This window comes from Symphodus melops, assembly GCF_947650265.1.
Source record: "Symphodus melops genome assembly, chromosome: 3".
In the NCBI taxonomy this organism is placed as follows: domain Eukaryota; kingdom Metazoa; phylum Chordata; class Actinopteri; order Labriformes; family Labridae; genus Symphodus; species Symphodus melops.
In genome coordinates this window covers 535,792-551,598 of record NC_136693.1, presented here as the reverse complement: position 1 = coordinate 551,598, position 15,807 = coordinate 535,792, and the positions used below count along the sequence as shown (strand labels likewise).

The window sequence follows — 15,807 nt, the reverse complement described above, 5'->3', positions numbered from 1 at the left end:
CTGAGAAAGCACGCCTGGTTGAAGAAGGTGAGCCGCCCTTAAAGAGGTCATTTCAAGCTAAAGCGCCATTCAGCGACGGCTCAGAGGTTCCAGTCCAGCATGTCACACTTTGTGATAAAACAACAGGCACATGCACATCGTCGTCTTCACATCCCGAACAGACGGAGAGATAAAAGTCCACTCATTCAGAGACGTACGTAACGTTCTGCAGGAATCCAGCAGCCTGACACGTACGACGCTCCACTGGCTGGTACAACACAGGAAGTCCTGATGATGGTCCATAAACGTCCTGACAGAGCAGACGGCGATGAAGAAGGAGAAGACCGCAAAGACTCGAGCCAACGAACAACCACCACGTACGTTCTGCGTGTGTGAGAGGAAACTGCTCTCCATGTCAGCAGACGGCGGTCGTCACCACTCGTTTTAAAGGAAGTCTACTAATAGAGAGTCGTGGCGCTTGTGTTGTCAGACCTTTAAGTGGAAAAAGAAGAGGTGGAGGAGAAAGAGGTTACAGCAGCAGGCTTTACTGAACCTGATAAATGAAACCTCCGAACAGCCAATCAGAGAGGTTTCTTTCACTGGTCAACATGTCGGATTGGCCCAAAATAAGCAGAGCTGAAAGCTCCGAGTGCGACGATCTCCTCGCTGGTTTCTGACCTGCTCAGAGACCGGCCCCTCAGGTCTTCACATGGAGACCTTCAAGCAGACCCAGAACTGTCCAAACAACACACAGACCTGCACAGTCTCATGTTCCCACCTGCTACATGTGAAAAGTTTAAACTAAGAGAGCTGCCAAGAGTTTTTAATGAAGTCCTGAGCTTCTTATATTCACACTATGAAAGACTTCTTCAGCTTCAGCGTGCACAGTGTGTGTGTGTGTGTGTGTGTGTGTGTGTGTGTGTGTGTGTGTGTGTGTGTGTGTGTGTGTGTGTGTGTGTGTGTGTGTGTGTGTGTGTGTGTGTGTGTGTGTGTGTGTGTGTGTTGCATATCCAGCTGTCCCTGATGAAGGAAGGTTTGAATGTAAAGGTTTATCATCAAAGAGCAGCAATGCAAACACTGACCCACACACGCTGTCTTTCTTCCTGACTCTCCATCCAACATGTCTCCTCTTCATTCCCAGGCAAAGGAAGCCTCGGCTATTCCCACATAGCAAGCTCAACATACCCAGGTTTACTTTGAGGAAGCTGGCTGCACAGAGCCCGTGTGCTAACATAACGCCACATCCCACCAGTGAGACACCCTGACCACATCCAGGACTTCTTCATTTGTGTAGTGACATCACAAACGGAGGCTAAAAATAGTCACCTGACATAAAGCTATTAGCAGCTGGTTCAGAGCGCTTTGTAGCCACTTTAACAGCTTGTAGCTTCCTGAATAACAAATGTTAACTGGCTGAAAAAGTGGTGTGTGTGTGTGTGTGTGTGTGTGTGTGTGTGTGTGTGTGTGTGTGTGTGTGTGTGTGTGTGTGCGTGTGTGCGTGCGTGTGTGTGTGCTACAGTGTTGACCGAGAGATGAACTCGTAACCCGTTTGATGTAATTAGCTCACTTTAAGTCTACCGTAGCATCGTGTGTGTGTGTGTGTGTGTGTGTGTGTGTGTGTGTGTGTGTGTGTGTGTGTGTGTGTGTGCGGGTGTGTGTGTGTGTTCACATCTACTAAGCTCTCTCATGTGTGCACAAATACTCCTGATTTCACACTCATCACTGAGCACTCAGCAGCTCCATTTGATCACATGATCGAGTCACTCAGTGAAAATCGACAATCGACACACACTCTGCCTGCAGAGACACACACTCTACCTGCAGACACACACTCTGACTGCAGACACACACACTCTGCCTGCAGACACACACTCTGCCTGCAGACACACACTCTGCCTGCAGACACACACTCTACCTGCAGACACACACTCTGACTGCAGAGACACACACTCTGCCTGCAGACACACACACTCTGCCTGCAGAGACACACACTCTGCCTGCAGACACACACTCTGCCTGCAGAGACACACACTCTACCTGCAGACACACACTCTGCCTGCAGAGACACACTCTACCTGCAGACACACACTCTACCTGCAGACACACACTCTGCCTGCAGAGACACACACTCTGCCTGCAGAGACACACACACACACTCTGCCTGCAGACACACACTCTGCCTGCAGACACACACTCTGCCTGCAGACACACACTCTGCCTGCAGACACACACTCTACCTGCAGACACACACTCTGCCTGCAGAGACACACTCTACCTGCAGACACACACACTCTGCCTGCAGACACACACTCTGCCTGCAGACACACACTCTACCTGCAGACACACACTCTGCCTGCAGACACACACTCTACCTGCAGACACACACTCTGCCTGCAGAGACACACTCTGCCTGCAGACACACACTCTGCCTGCAGACACACACTCTGCCTGCAGACACACACTCTGCCTGCAGACACACACTCTGCCTGCAGACACACACTCTGCCTGCAGACACACACTCTACCTGCAGACACACACTCTGCCTGCAGACACACACTCTGCCTGCAGACACACACTCTGCCTGCAGACACACACTCTGCCTGCAGAGACACACACACACACACATTGATAAAGAATTGATGATGAAAACAGACGACATTTATCTTTATTTTCTTTGGATCAGCGAACACGCGAGCCGGTTCGGCGTTCAGAGTGAATTCCTCGTGCTGATTGGTCGAGGTGAGAGGAGCAGATGGAGACTCTGCTGCTGTAATAAAGCAGGAGAAGGAAACAGGGCCAGCTCTGCCACACATCTGCTTCTGTGTACTCTACCTTCAACCTTCATCTCTCCCTTTGCCGGAATCTCGCCAGCAGAGAGGATTATGGGTAGGCAGAGTTCACAGACTGCTCATCTCTTCGGTCTTTATCACAGACGCAGAGCTGCTATCACCAGCTGAGCAGCACATCCAGCTGTTAACACACACACACACACACACCTTGTGAATGGACCGGCACAGCGCCCATAATCCTCTCTGATTCAGACCGGGGCCACAAGTCCAGTATTGTTCTCTACACCAGGAAAGCAGGAACAGGAAGGGGGGGGGGGGGTCATGTCAATTACATCCTCAACAAGCTCACAGGGGGGCGAACAATGAGACAATAAAGCAGCTTGGCTCCGGTTGTTTTATTTGTAGTCAACACTGGGACGCGGTTTGTGTCATTAAAGCAGCAGTTTGATTGGCCACCATTGTTGTGGATATCCAGGGCAACGTCCCGCCCTCTTACGTAACAGCTGTCAATCAAAAGTTTGACATCCAGGTCACTCTTTCTGATATCACCTGTTTCCAAACTGTAACATCTCAACGTGAAGACGTGTTTCTATCTTCAGGCAGCAGAGACCGGAGAGTAGCGTCGCCACGGGTCAAAGGAGAATTCTCCTCTGGGATTGGTTCATTGGATTTTGGATGATTGCATAAAATAATCTGTGTGTCAAACTCACGTTTCTGATGCTGTTCAGTTCAGATGGATAATCTTTACAGATGAACATCATTTATATGAAGTTTGAAGAGTTAATGCAGACGAGAGAAGTAAAAGCTCTCCTCCCTCCTCTCTCCTGTCTCCTCTCTCCTCCCTTCTCTCCTCCCTCCCCTCTCCTCTCTCCTCCCTCCTCTCTCCTCCCTCCCCTCTCCTATCTCCTCTCTCCTATCTCCTCTCTGCTTTCTCCTCCCCTCTCCTCTCTCCTCTCCCCTCTCTCCTCTCCCCTCTCCTCCCTCCTCTCTCCTCTCCTCTCCCCTCTCCTCTCTCCTCTCCTCTATCTCCTATCTCCTCTCTCCCCTCTCCTATCTCCTCTCTCCTCTCTCCTCTCCTCTCTCCTATCTCCTCCCTCCTCTCTCCTCTCCTCTCTCCTATCTCCTCTCCTCTCCTCTCTCCTTTCTCCTCCCCTCTCCTCTCTCCTCTCCTCTATCTCCTATCTCCTCTCCTCTCTCCTCTCCCCTCTCTCCTCCCCCCTCTCTCCTCTCTCCTCTCTCCTCTCTCCTATCTCCTCTCCTCTCTCCTCTCTCCTCTCTCTTCTCTCCTCTCTCCTATCTCCTCTCTCCTAACCAGAAATGCATGCGGTTCAACCCGAATGCGACCGTCTGGGTTGCAAAGCAGCGGATCCTGTGCACGCTGAATCAGAGTCTGAAGGACGTCCTCAACTATGGGCTTTTCCAGCCCGCCAGCGACGGGAGGGACGGCAAGTTCCTGGACGAAGAACGCATCCTCCGAGAGTACCCCCAACCAATCAGCAAGGGGGTCCCGTGTCTGGAGGTAAACTGTTTGAATCTAAAGTGAAATGAGACGAGCAGCTGTGGAGCGTCTGACCTTTTAACCTTGTCTTGTTTTCAGTTCCGCTATAAGAGCCGCGTGTACCGACAGCCCAACGTGGACGAGAAGCAGATCGCCAAACTTCACACCAAGGTAAGAGGAGAGAAAAGCTGAGGTGGTTTGTTCCCTCTGTCAGACTGAGAGGATTCATTAGGAGCTAAAGAGCCGCTCGGGCCCACCAGCAGGATCCAGTTATGCTAATGTGACAATCATCCATGTTTGTTCCTACTGGAGTCTGGCACTCAGACAAACAGCGTGCTGCATGTCCTCTGTGTGAATCATGAAGGATGTTTCCCCGGCACACTTACAACCTAATGAAAAGGAATCTGTAAACCGCATTGTGTCTGTGCAGCAGGCGATTTTCTGCCTGACTCTGCAGAATAAAAGCTTTCAGAACCGGTGAAAGCTGCTGATTCACCTCTCCGTTACAGCCTTCCTTCCACTCGCGTTTGAAAAATTGGGAAGGATTTGCCAGCCAGCAGACTGACGGAGACGAGCGGCGAGCAGCCGAGCTGACAGAGAACTGAAACACAAAGATGTCCCAGCACCGCCCACCTCGCTCCGACTGCCGCCGCCGGCCCGAGGGAAGAGCGGTGTGAAAACTGCACACAAATGACTCCTCCACGCCAAAGGTGTCATCAGCGTGCAATAACATTTAAACACAGAGAAGTGCTCCCACACATGACTGATCTTTCACTGCTGGATTCAAAACGCTCAAATCAAGGTCACAGTGCCGCTTTGCGCCCGCCTCAGACTTTTTAAGTCGTATCGCACAGCAGCAGCATCTTAACAGATCTTCTTCTGTTCATCACATACTACAGCACTTTAGTAAGACGATTGCACCACCTCACGTAAACAATGGAGCCGTAGCTCCTCTCTCTGTCAGTTCTTTGCGGAGAGGAAAAGCTTGAGTTTGGTTGAAGAAATGTGGACAACATGGATGTTCTCTTCTTCAGATATGTTTCAGGTTGTGCACGTCGTGTGTTGCTGCAGGTAGCCATGACTCCTGTCCTCTCTCGTCTCACAGGGTTTTTGTAGTCACCCGAGACTTCTGCCAGATTATTTCAGGATGACATCATCACCAGTTTAAATCCTGTAACATGCTTGAGAGGAATCTTGGCGGCCCGTCTGGTCTCCTAATAGCTCAGGGACGTAAATATTGGATCTTTTTAGCACTCACACTACAAAGTAAATTGGGCAGCTGATTGATTTGGGAGAGCCTTGAGGCTCAAACAGGAAAGTTTCTCCTTTAGTCTGAGACGGTCTGCACGTGTGGAAGCTCCTGATCCTGTGTTTGATCATGTCTATAAACCCCTCTATTTCAGCCCTGCTCACAACAGGCTGTTTCTGTGTCTGTAGCTTTAAATATGTAAATGAGCTGTGTCTGGCCACGCCCCCTCTCTGGAAGGGCTCGGGTGTACTCGCTGCTTTCTGGCTCCATGTCCTATTGTTTACGGTGAGAAGGCAGACTCAGAGGGCAGAACAAACACCTAGCTGTGGGAGTGTCACCCACCTGGGGGAGGAGCTACTGCCCTTTGTGATGTCATGAAGGGAACATCTCCAAACAGCCTGTTTGAGCAGGCAGAAGACGGAGAGGATGGACTTTTCTCCTCATCGGGGGGGTTTGCAGACAGAGACATGTTAGAGGAAGATGGTGACGTGTTCTTTGCATCATGTGTGACCTTTAAATCTTTCCTCTCCCTCTGTGATGATACAGAGAAGCTGTGAACTCTTTTCTCCCGTAATCCCCTTCAGCAGACCCCTCCCTTCCTTTATCTCTGCCCTCCCACATGAATAGAATAAATCTCCGCAGTAAATTGAAGATTTTTTAGCTTCCTCATGGTTGTGTAAGGCGAGCTCTGGGATGGCGTCCCTTAGCTACTTTAATCCTGTCGTGCAGCCAAAAGCATAAGTGTCTGTGGCAGCTCTCTGTTAGCAGCACACCAGGAAACTGTCTGACAGCTGCTCTCATTCTACATCAGAGAGCAGGACAGGAGAGGAGAAATATAAAGAGACAATAAGACAACCATCTAAATGTGCAGCATGCACACTCACTCTCTCTGCAGAAATCATGAGTCAGACACTGTGTCCTCTCTGTAACAGACATTTATCCTCCCAAACTGTGTCCACGGTTTTTTTTGTTTTTTTTTTATTTCCCTCAATTCTTGGCCTGACCCAACTTTTTGAAGCTAATCCTGTTTGCCGTGCAGTCTGCTGCTCTGTGGTTGGCTGGAGTTCACACTGATTCAGCCAATCAGCTGCCAGGCTCTCAACCTGTTCAGGAGAGAGAGAGAGAGAGAGAGAGGTAGAGCGAGAGAGAGAGAGAGAGAGAGAGAGAGAGAGGTAGAGTGAGAGAGAGAGAGAGAGAGAGAGAGAGAGAGAGAGAGAGAGAGAGAGAGAGAGAGAGAGGGGGACAACCATCCATCCTCCAGACTGTGATTCACTGGGCCTGCAGCCACACACACACACACACACACACACACACACACACACACACACACCGGCTACGTTAAATAACAGGTTACATGCAAACACAGGGCCGTGAGTGTGACCTCCTGACTTCTTCAGATATTACACTGTGGCAGTGACTCATCGTGACTGATGTGTAAACAGCTCCATATCGTCTCTCTCACACAGACTCGGTGTGATTTAGTTTTATGGGTAAAATAACATAAGACACCGTCACTGTTTCAAATATGCAGAGAATCATTCTGTCATCATAAATCAATGAGACAGCAAAGGATGGGAACGGCTCCACAACTCATTTAGCAAAGACATGAAGAAGAAGGTGGTTCAGTGATGCAGCCACACTCAGGTTAACGCTACTGTAACTGTACAGTGTCTCTTTGAAGGGGGGGGGGAGGGGGGGGGCTCTGTGGGAGGAGTATGAACAAAATATTCCCAATCCTTTTTGGCGTCTTCTTCTTGTTAGCAGTTTCAGTTTTGGAGACAGTATAAATATCTCGTCTCTCTCTCTCTCGCTCGCTCGTTTGGCCAGCACTCAATATAACACTTGGATCTGGATCAGGATCGGGGGCAGCACAATGAGACCAGGACACCCCTGCCTTTTAGTCAGTCTCCTCCCACCTGGTGCCCCTGCCTTTTCTCTCCTCCTCATCTATTCTCCGTCTCTTCTTTCATTGTTGCCCGTCGTCTTTTTCCTTCTTCTGCCGTCTCACTCCGCTCTCCTTATTTCCTGCTCTCCTTCGGGGAGCTGCTCTCTTATCTATTTTTATCGTGCGGCCTGGAAAGAAAGCAGACGGCATCAGAAGAGGAAGAAGCAGCACTTCTCTCCCCAATATGGCCACACTGTGAATCCAGTCATCTCCTTTTATATCCCTCCACCTCTAACTCTGACTCTCTCACTTTCACACACTTTTCCTAAATACTTCCGATTCTCACCTTCAGTGATGTTTGACCCTCTGCACCTTTCTCTTTCTCTGCTTCTATTTCAGTCTCTTTACAGCTCTGAAACTCTTTCCTGCCTTTTTTTTTTTTTTTTTTTCTCGCTCTCACACCCACTCCCATTTGTTCTTTCTTCTCGCTGTGATCGCTCTTCCTCTGCTCTGGTTTTTTTTTTGCAGGCCAATCTGAGGAAGTTTATGGACCTCATCCAACACAATCAGGTGGACAAAGTGTCAAAGATGTTGGAGAGAGGCTTCGATCCAAACTACCAGGACAGCGACACGGGAGGTGAGGCTGCACCAACGTCAATCACATGATCCAAACCACAACATGTTTAATAACACACAGCTCGTATATAGACCCTGCATGGGGTCTGACTCACTGCAGGAGGCAGACTCTAGTGGACACTGGAGGAACTGCACGTTTGGTACTTTGGAGCTAGCTTAATTGTTCAGCCACAGAGGTTCAATTATGCAAAATGAGTTACCTGATTTAGTTTGTTAATTACTTTGGTTCGGTGTAAGCACTCTCCGTCTGCCTTTTTCTTTTAGTTTTATGGCATCAAATGCAGATTTTAAACTTAGCAGCGTTGCCTGAAGCCAATAAGAGTACTCGTTGGAAGTGTGAGGAGGGCATTAGCTTATCGAAGTCCCAGTCCTGCTCGTTGGAGCTCGTAATGGTAAACTGGAGATAACTGTGCAGCCTCGGTGCTTAATTTAAAAAGCCCTTTCTAAACACCACAAAAAGATACCGCTGAGCCCGTTAATGGAGCCGAGTGTGTCGCCCTCCAGGCAGCAGTGAAAGATTATGTTTGCACCGACTGTCTTCATGTGAGCTGTGTACCAGATATTCCTCAGAGGAGCGCCTGCTGAGTTAGCGTAGCCACAGACCTGCAGTTTTCTTACACACACCCTCGCTGTGGCTCAACCCCAAACCCGGACTAATGAGCCGTGTCCTAACACCAGTGTGTTCCCATCACAGCTTACAAATGTTCCAGGCAGGCAGAGTGAGCAGGTGTTTCATGCAACGCTGCGCTACAATCAGAGTCATAGTACGGCACAGAGCCACTCCAAGGCCTGAGAGTGCTGCGTCAGGGGAGGCTGCAACATGGCACGACTAATAACATATTATCTCCACACATGCTCATCCACTCACATGCACCCTTCACTTCATCTGTTGTGGAGCTCGGAGGAAGCAGATGTTGTGTTCAGATGCACCGACAGAATAACGGCTAACTTTTTTGAATGCAGATGCAGAAGCCTGAAGCTTCAACATGTGACGTGATAGGTTTCCTCACAGCTTCAGTTTGGCTCCTGCAGGACTCAGGGGGGTCGTTAGGTTCTGTGAGTGACCCGAGAAAAGCAACGACTGGAACTCTGATGACTGTGTTTCTCATTCAGGGGCTTTTTGGCGATGCAGCGGCGGGTTTCAGTACGTTTAGTCAGAGCGGGAAAATCCTTCCAGTTCTGTAAAAATGTTGACATTTTCTATTAAATCAAAAGAGAGTTGTATTTTAGTCAGTCTATAAAAAGTAGACACCATGTCACCTGCTACAGACACTTAGCTATGCTAACCTCTGGACTGAGCAGGATTACTGACAGATCTCAGAGTTCTTGTTGGCGGGTTCTGTGAAGAAGAAGAAGAAGAAGATGCTCACTGATCATCTGGATGATCACAGATGACTTTTTTTAGATCACGCTAATTCTGTGTCGCTTTACTACGGGCTAACTAAAGAGCGCTAACATTAGCATGCTAATGTGGAGGGAGGTTGGAGGCTAGGGGGCTAAACTCATGCTGGAGCTGAATCGACTTCACTGGATCCAAAAGTTACAGAAGTTCTTCTCTTCAGCCTGCAGTCGATCGACCCCGTCCACACTCTGCTAGCAGCGCTGTGGATCAGCTTCTGGATGAGTGTTCATGCTCACTGGGAACAAGAGTTAGCGATCCGTAGTATTGACAGGGAAGAATTGAAGCCTGTAGTTAAATCCCTGCAGGGGGGGGGGGGGGGGGGGGGGGGGGGGGGAGTGCAGTTCAGTCACACCAGGTTCAGCTGCACTGATGGATTGGGTGTAATAATCAGACGGTGATGACGAGCACTCAGAGAGAAATCAGCTTCAAGAAGAACAAAAGAAATCCTCCGATAGTGAGAGCATCCTTTAAGTCTTCACTCTGCGCGCTGCTGAGGGATTACCTCTCACAGGTTTCAGACAAACTGAGCACTCATCGAAAGCATCCTGTGATTAAAAGCTCATCACAGCCGTGTTGACACTCAGCGCTGCTTCACCTCAGCATTAAAGGTGCCAATCATGTTTATGCATGAGCGTTTAATGAAGGAGTCAAGAGTATCTCAGCGGTGCTCTTCACACAGCCTGCCATGAGTTTTGGACACAGATTGGCCGGATTGAAAGAATAAATAAAACAGGTCTATTGAGGCTAACGCAGGTGCAGCTGAGAGCAGGGAGGTTATTAAGCAGAGGATTGAGCTTGTTTTAATGGGCTTTGAGAGCCATTGTTAACGCCTTGTTGCTGATGGCGAGAGGCGTCCCTGCAGAGTGGACTCTTGTTACTCGGTGCTCACGAGCGATTGAGTTCAGCTGTCCAGGAGAAAAACACTCTCTCCACGTGATTACCTGCAGGAAATACAAACAGTCTTCTTCTGTCAGCGGAGGAAAGCCACGCTCTCCCCGGAGAGCAGCAGGAACCTTTGGAGGTCGTCGGTGTGTTTCCACAGCAGCCACCTGAGTCTAAATAAAAACACAACCCTGAAATAGTCCTCGCTCTTCGATTGATCTTCCTGGACGGTACAGTCACCAAGCAGCTCTGATTGGTCCTGCAGTGAATGGTTGATAAATGGCCAGTAAAGAGCCTTTTGCTTTTGCTTAATATGAACCTGAAGAAGAGCTTGGCGTTGCAACTGGCGCTCCTCCATCTCTGACGTCTGCGGTTGCCACGGTTACGCTTGTTGCTGCTCGCCCCGATTGCAGATAATGATCATGTTGCCCGTTTATCACGTTTCACAGAGCGCGTGCTCGGCCGCGCTCGGCCTTCTCCCCACACACATCAGGATTTGTGATTCGTAAATATCGAACGCTTTTAACGTTTACGATTTCAACACGGGATTGAAATCCTTCTTCGCTCAGCTCGCACCACGGGCACGCCATCTTTAGAACCATCTGACAGTCAGCATGAACACAATCACTGTTCACCTCTCACTTCTTCTACTTCCTGTTTCCCAGAGAGCCCGCTGACGTTTGCAGCTCACCTGGACAACGTGGTGGAGATGATCAAGGTGCTGAGGAACGGAGGAGCTCACCTGGACTTCAGAGCCAAAGACGGCATGACGGCGCTGCACAAAGCTGCACGCTCCAAGAACCAGGTCACTCTGATGGTGAGCAAACACTCTGAAGGTCTGACAACCTCCGGCTCGCTCTCTGGGATGTTTTGTTGTGAGAGTTTGACGCTGTCAGTCAGCAGCACAATGCGGCGAGGAAGAGACACGATGCCTCTGACTGTGTGAGACTCACGCTGTCAGCCTGATCCGTCTGACAGTTCACCTTTAGATTCACACGTGTCTCCTAATCTGCTGTTATCCTTTCAATCCTGAACGTTGGTGGAGTTTGATTCAAGCAGCTGGTAACCTGTGTTAAAGGGAGGTGACCGAGCCTTTGAGCTCAGGTCGACCTGCCGGACCCGAGTCAGTGGCATGCTTGTCTCCTTGTCCTCAGTCATTTAGCTGCTTTTTTATCCATCTCCTCTGATTTGTTTTGAGCCCTTCAGTTCCTCCCTGCTCTTAGTATTTTATGATTCTTACTCCTTTTAACATTTAACTCTCCTGCCGTCTGCTGTCTTATTCATTTTACTTTCTCTTATTTATCTCTTCTTTTATCCTCATTCTACCTGTGATGGGACGTCTTCCCCCCTCACTCTTATTTTTACTTCTTTATTTGAGCTTTTACTTTTAGTTTGGTCCTGTTCCTCTAAATGCTGACGTGTCTGTTTTTATATGTAAAGCACCTTGTAGTTGTTTTTAAAGGTGCTACTGGATAAATAAAGTTCTGATTATGATCATGAGGAGGATGGTTCCGGTTTCTTGACCGTGACGAACATGTTGGAACTGAAGGGTCATTCTGGAGTTATTAGACCTGGACCCTGCAAGGTCGGAGATGCTTCATCCTGACAGCACGTAGAGAAGAGGAAACAACGTGAGGAGGTGCAGACAGCTGCAGGAGGGAGTGACGTGCTGTTAGGGAGGTTAAAGACCGATCCAGCTGCTGCGTTTGGATCACCTGCAGCAGCTCTGACAGTCCATGAGTGTGTAGCAGGATCTGGTTTCTGGTTTCATGGATCTACTTCTTGTTCCCCTCGTGGTCTAGGGTTTGTGGAGAACCTTGTCAGTCCTCCTTGGACATCCATAAAGGCTGTAAGTGATGGGTCCTGTGTGTTGTTTTCAGACTCTGCTGGAGCTGGGCGCCTCTCCAGACTACAAGGACAGCCGCGGTCTGACCCCCCTGTATCACTGCGTGGTGGTGGGGGGAGACCCCGGCTGCTGCGAGCTCCTCCTCAACCACCACGCCTTCGTCTGCTGCCAGGACGAGAACGGCTGGCACGAGGTTCACCAGGTAAACACACACACACACACACACACACACACACACACACAGGGCTGTTTGGCTGTGTGTTAGATGGAACAGCTTGTATTGTGAAAACATTACTAAAGCACACAGGCTGTGGGCAACCAGGCAGCTGTTTCCTGTTGGAAAACATAAAGTCTTCTAAGGAGAGACACCCTGCAGCAGGGACAGAGTGTGTGTGTGTGTGTGTGTGTGTGTGTGTGTGTGTGTGTGTGTGTGTGTGTGTGTGTGTGTGTGTGTGTGTGTGTTCAGGCCATCAGCTTTATCAGATTGCTTATATCTCGCTTCCTGTCGACTTGCAAAATCTCTGCCTCCCCCATCTGTCCCGTTTCAGACACGATAACGATCAGCTGTCAGGCTGCACGGCGTGCCGCAGAGCGTGCTGCACGGCGAGCCGCAGAGCGTGCTGCACGGCGTGCCGCAGAGCGTGCTGCACGGCGAGCCGCAGAGCGTGCTGCACGGCGAGCCGCAGAGCGAGCTGCAGAGCGAGCCGCATGGCGAGCTGCAGCAGCCGCAGAGCGAGCTGCAGAGCGTGCTGCAGAGCGAGCCGCATGGCGAGCTGCAGCAGCCGCAGAGCGAGCTGCAGAGCGTGCTGCAGAGCGAGCCGCATGGCGAGCTGCAGCAGCCGCAGAGCGAGCTGCAGAGCGTGCTGCAGAGCGAGCCGCATGGCGAGCTGCAGCAGCCGCAGAGCGAGCTGCAGAGCGTGCTGCAGAGCGAGCCGCATGGCGAGCTGCAGCAGCCGCAGAGCGAGCTGCAGAGCGTGCTGCAGAGCGAGCCGCATGGCGAGCTGCAGCAGCCGCAGAGCGAGCCGCAGAGCGAGCTGCAGAGCGAGCCGCATGGCGAGCTGCAGCAGCCGCAGAGCGAGCTGCAGAGCGTGCTGCAGAGCGAGCCGCATGGCGAGCTGCAGCAGCCGCAGAGCGAGCTGCAGAGATGGAAAAACCAGCGTAACGACAAGAGAATCATTATAAGCTCTTCCTCCCTCTCAGCTCCTCTGCATCAAAACATTTGAACTTTGACCCCTGAACACAGAGCTGTTTAAACATGACACAAAGATACAGTTTATTTATGAACCACAGGGAGCGACGCCCTAACTCCTCCCCTTCTTTCCTGACTCCGTAATTAATGAAACAAACCTCCGGAGTGAGACTGGAGGAAAATGTTTCCTGAGGAAATAAATCCTCTTTGGGAAGGAGGAGCATTTGATCGGAGACTGAATCTCCTGCCTGCACAACAACTTTGAACCCTGAACCTTGAGAACACAAACGTTTGTGAAGCTCCTCTGAACGTGTTCGTTTTGTAACATCTCAGGTTCTTTTTTTTTTTTTGTTACATAAATTTGATTGGTTGAAAAATATCAGACATGCAGGTGTGTTTCCTCATCGAGGAGTCAGAGGTCCTGAGGCGAGACCAACCAGAACGACTCGTCCTGTAATCAATGTAAGAAAACAATCCAATAGCAGCATCGTCTCAGGCAGAAGAGATCTGACCTTTGACCTCTGAATAGGATGATGTGTCTTTGCTGAGGGGAGAAACACAGATCCTGTAAGTGGAGACAAACATTCAGCCTGGTGTTTGTCTCTGCTTCAGTAAATATAAATATTTACACGGTGCGGGCAGCTGTGGCTCAGAGGTGAAGCATCGATCGACGGTTCGATTCCCAGTTCGTCCTCTCTGCATGCTGAGGAATTTTTACAGCAGATAATGAAGCCCAGAGCGTTTCTGTCCTCCATCACTCTACACACACTCCTCCATCACTCTACACACACTCCTCCATCACTCTACACACACTCCTCCATCACTCTACACACACTCCTCCATCACTCTACACACACTCCTTCCTCCCTCTTTCTTTTAATGACAGAGGTCGTACTGAGGCTGCAGCTTCCCGTGTTGATTTCATGTCTTCTGCAGCACGCTGACATCTAGTGTTAATTGTCTCTTACTGCAACTTTCTGTAAACCTGTGCAGCGTTAAAGGCTTAATCTGACAGTGCACTTCTTCTGTGTGTGTGTGTGTGTGTGTGTGTGTGTGTGTGTGTGTGTGTGTGTGTGCAGGCTTGCCGTCACGGCCATGTGCAGCACCTGGAGCATCTGCTGTTCTACGGAGCAGACATGAGCGCCCAGAACGCCTCGGGAAACACCGCTCTCCACATCTGTGCCCTCTACAACCAGGTGAGGGGGGGGGGGGGGGGGGGGGGGGGGGGGGGGGGGACTGCATATATGTGTGTGTGTTTGTTTGTCTCACAAAACGTCAACATCTCTTCAGCTTGTGTTAACCACAGACCTTATTTCAGGCGTCTAAACACAAACACATTTAAAATCCACTTTGACTTTTAGAGGTTAGAACCCATGGAGCTAACATGCTAACTCACTTCCTGGTTTTAGGACTCACTTCCTGTCTATGGGGACCGAGACTCACTGCAGGAAACAGACTCTAGTGGACACTGGAGGAACTGCAGCTGTAAAGTTGGACATTTTAACATAGAGCTCTATGGAGACTGACTCACTGCAGGAGACAGACTCTAGTGGACACTGGAGGAACTGCAGCTGTAAAGTTGGACATTTTAACATAGAGCTCTATGGAGACTGACTCACTGCAGGAGACAGACTCTAGTGGACACTGGAGGAACTGCAGCTGTAAAGTTGGACATTTTAACATAGAGCTCTATGGAGACCGACTCACTGCAGGAGACAGACTCTAGTGGACACTGGAGGAACTGCAGTTTGTTGCCTCTTTATTTTCCCGTCCTCAGATGCTTCCTGCTGTTTCTTCTGTTGAATCCACCTCGTGCATTTGTTTCCTGTTGGTACACAGCCTGCAGGGTGTTTGCTCTGTTCCCCATGGGATGCATTATTGCATTAGTCCTTGTATGTTCTTTATCATGCTCATGTGCGTGATGCTCTCATACTGAGCTCCTGCAGTTTGAAGTATTCCCAGATGGAAAACCAGACCCTCAAGTCACTGTCTAAGCCTTAATGGAATAAAGACATGAAATGAGTTACTGTCTTTACCGAGCCTCGACTATTAACTGCATGAAGATATTATATTCATACGTGGTACTTAAATCATCACCTTAAAATTCTTGTTTACAGCCTGCTTCAAAAACCCAAATAGGTGTGATTAGCTCATGTCTCCATCCACACACACTGTACGGGGGGGAATGTTTTGATGACTCAGCAGTTTTGATTGGATGAAGGATCAGAGTTATTCACAATAAGGCGTGTAGCTGAGCTGATTGACAGGTGGGCGTGGCCTCAGCTCCAGCTCTCAGCCTGTCGTTAGCTTGACTCAGAGTTAGCCTGAGACAACTTTAACCAGTGTTTCTGGTTAGATATTATTTGATGTGATAATAAAACAAGTTCAGCTTCGTCCCTGAAGTCAAATAAACAGAATAAATGAAGCATGTCAGTGAACCCTGTGGCTAAAG

The 15,807-nt window shown here is 49.7% G+C and overlaps 1 protein-coding gene across 1 annotated transcript in view; it reads left to right on the top strand.

Moving 5' to 3' along the window:
* shank2a (SH3 and multiple ankyrin repeat domains 2a) overlaps nt 1-15,807 on the top strand; it is a 121,191-nt gene that overhangs the window by 43,979 nt on the left and 61,405 nt on the right. The window contains exons 3-8 of the mRNA XM_079340327.1: nt 4,084-4,287; nt 4,366-4,437; nt 7,929-8,037; nt 10,986-11,137; nt 12,201-12,368; nt 14,435-14,551. Coding sequence (XP_079196453.1) covers nt 4,084-4,287; nt 4,366-4,437; nt 7,929-8,037; nt 10,986-11,137; nt 12,201-12,368; nt 14,435-14,551 — 822 coding nt within the window. The remainder of the gene's footprint in view (nt 1-4,083; nt 4,288-4,365; nt 4,438-7,928; nt 8,038-10,985; nt 11,138-12,200; nt 12,369-14,434; nt 14,552-15,807) is intronic.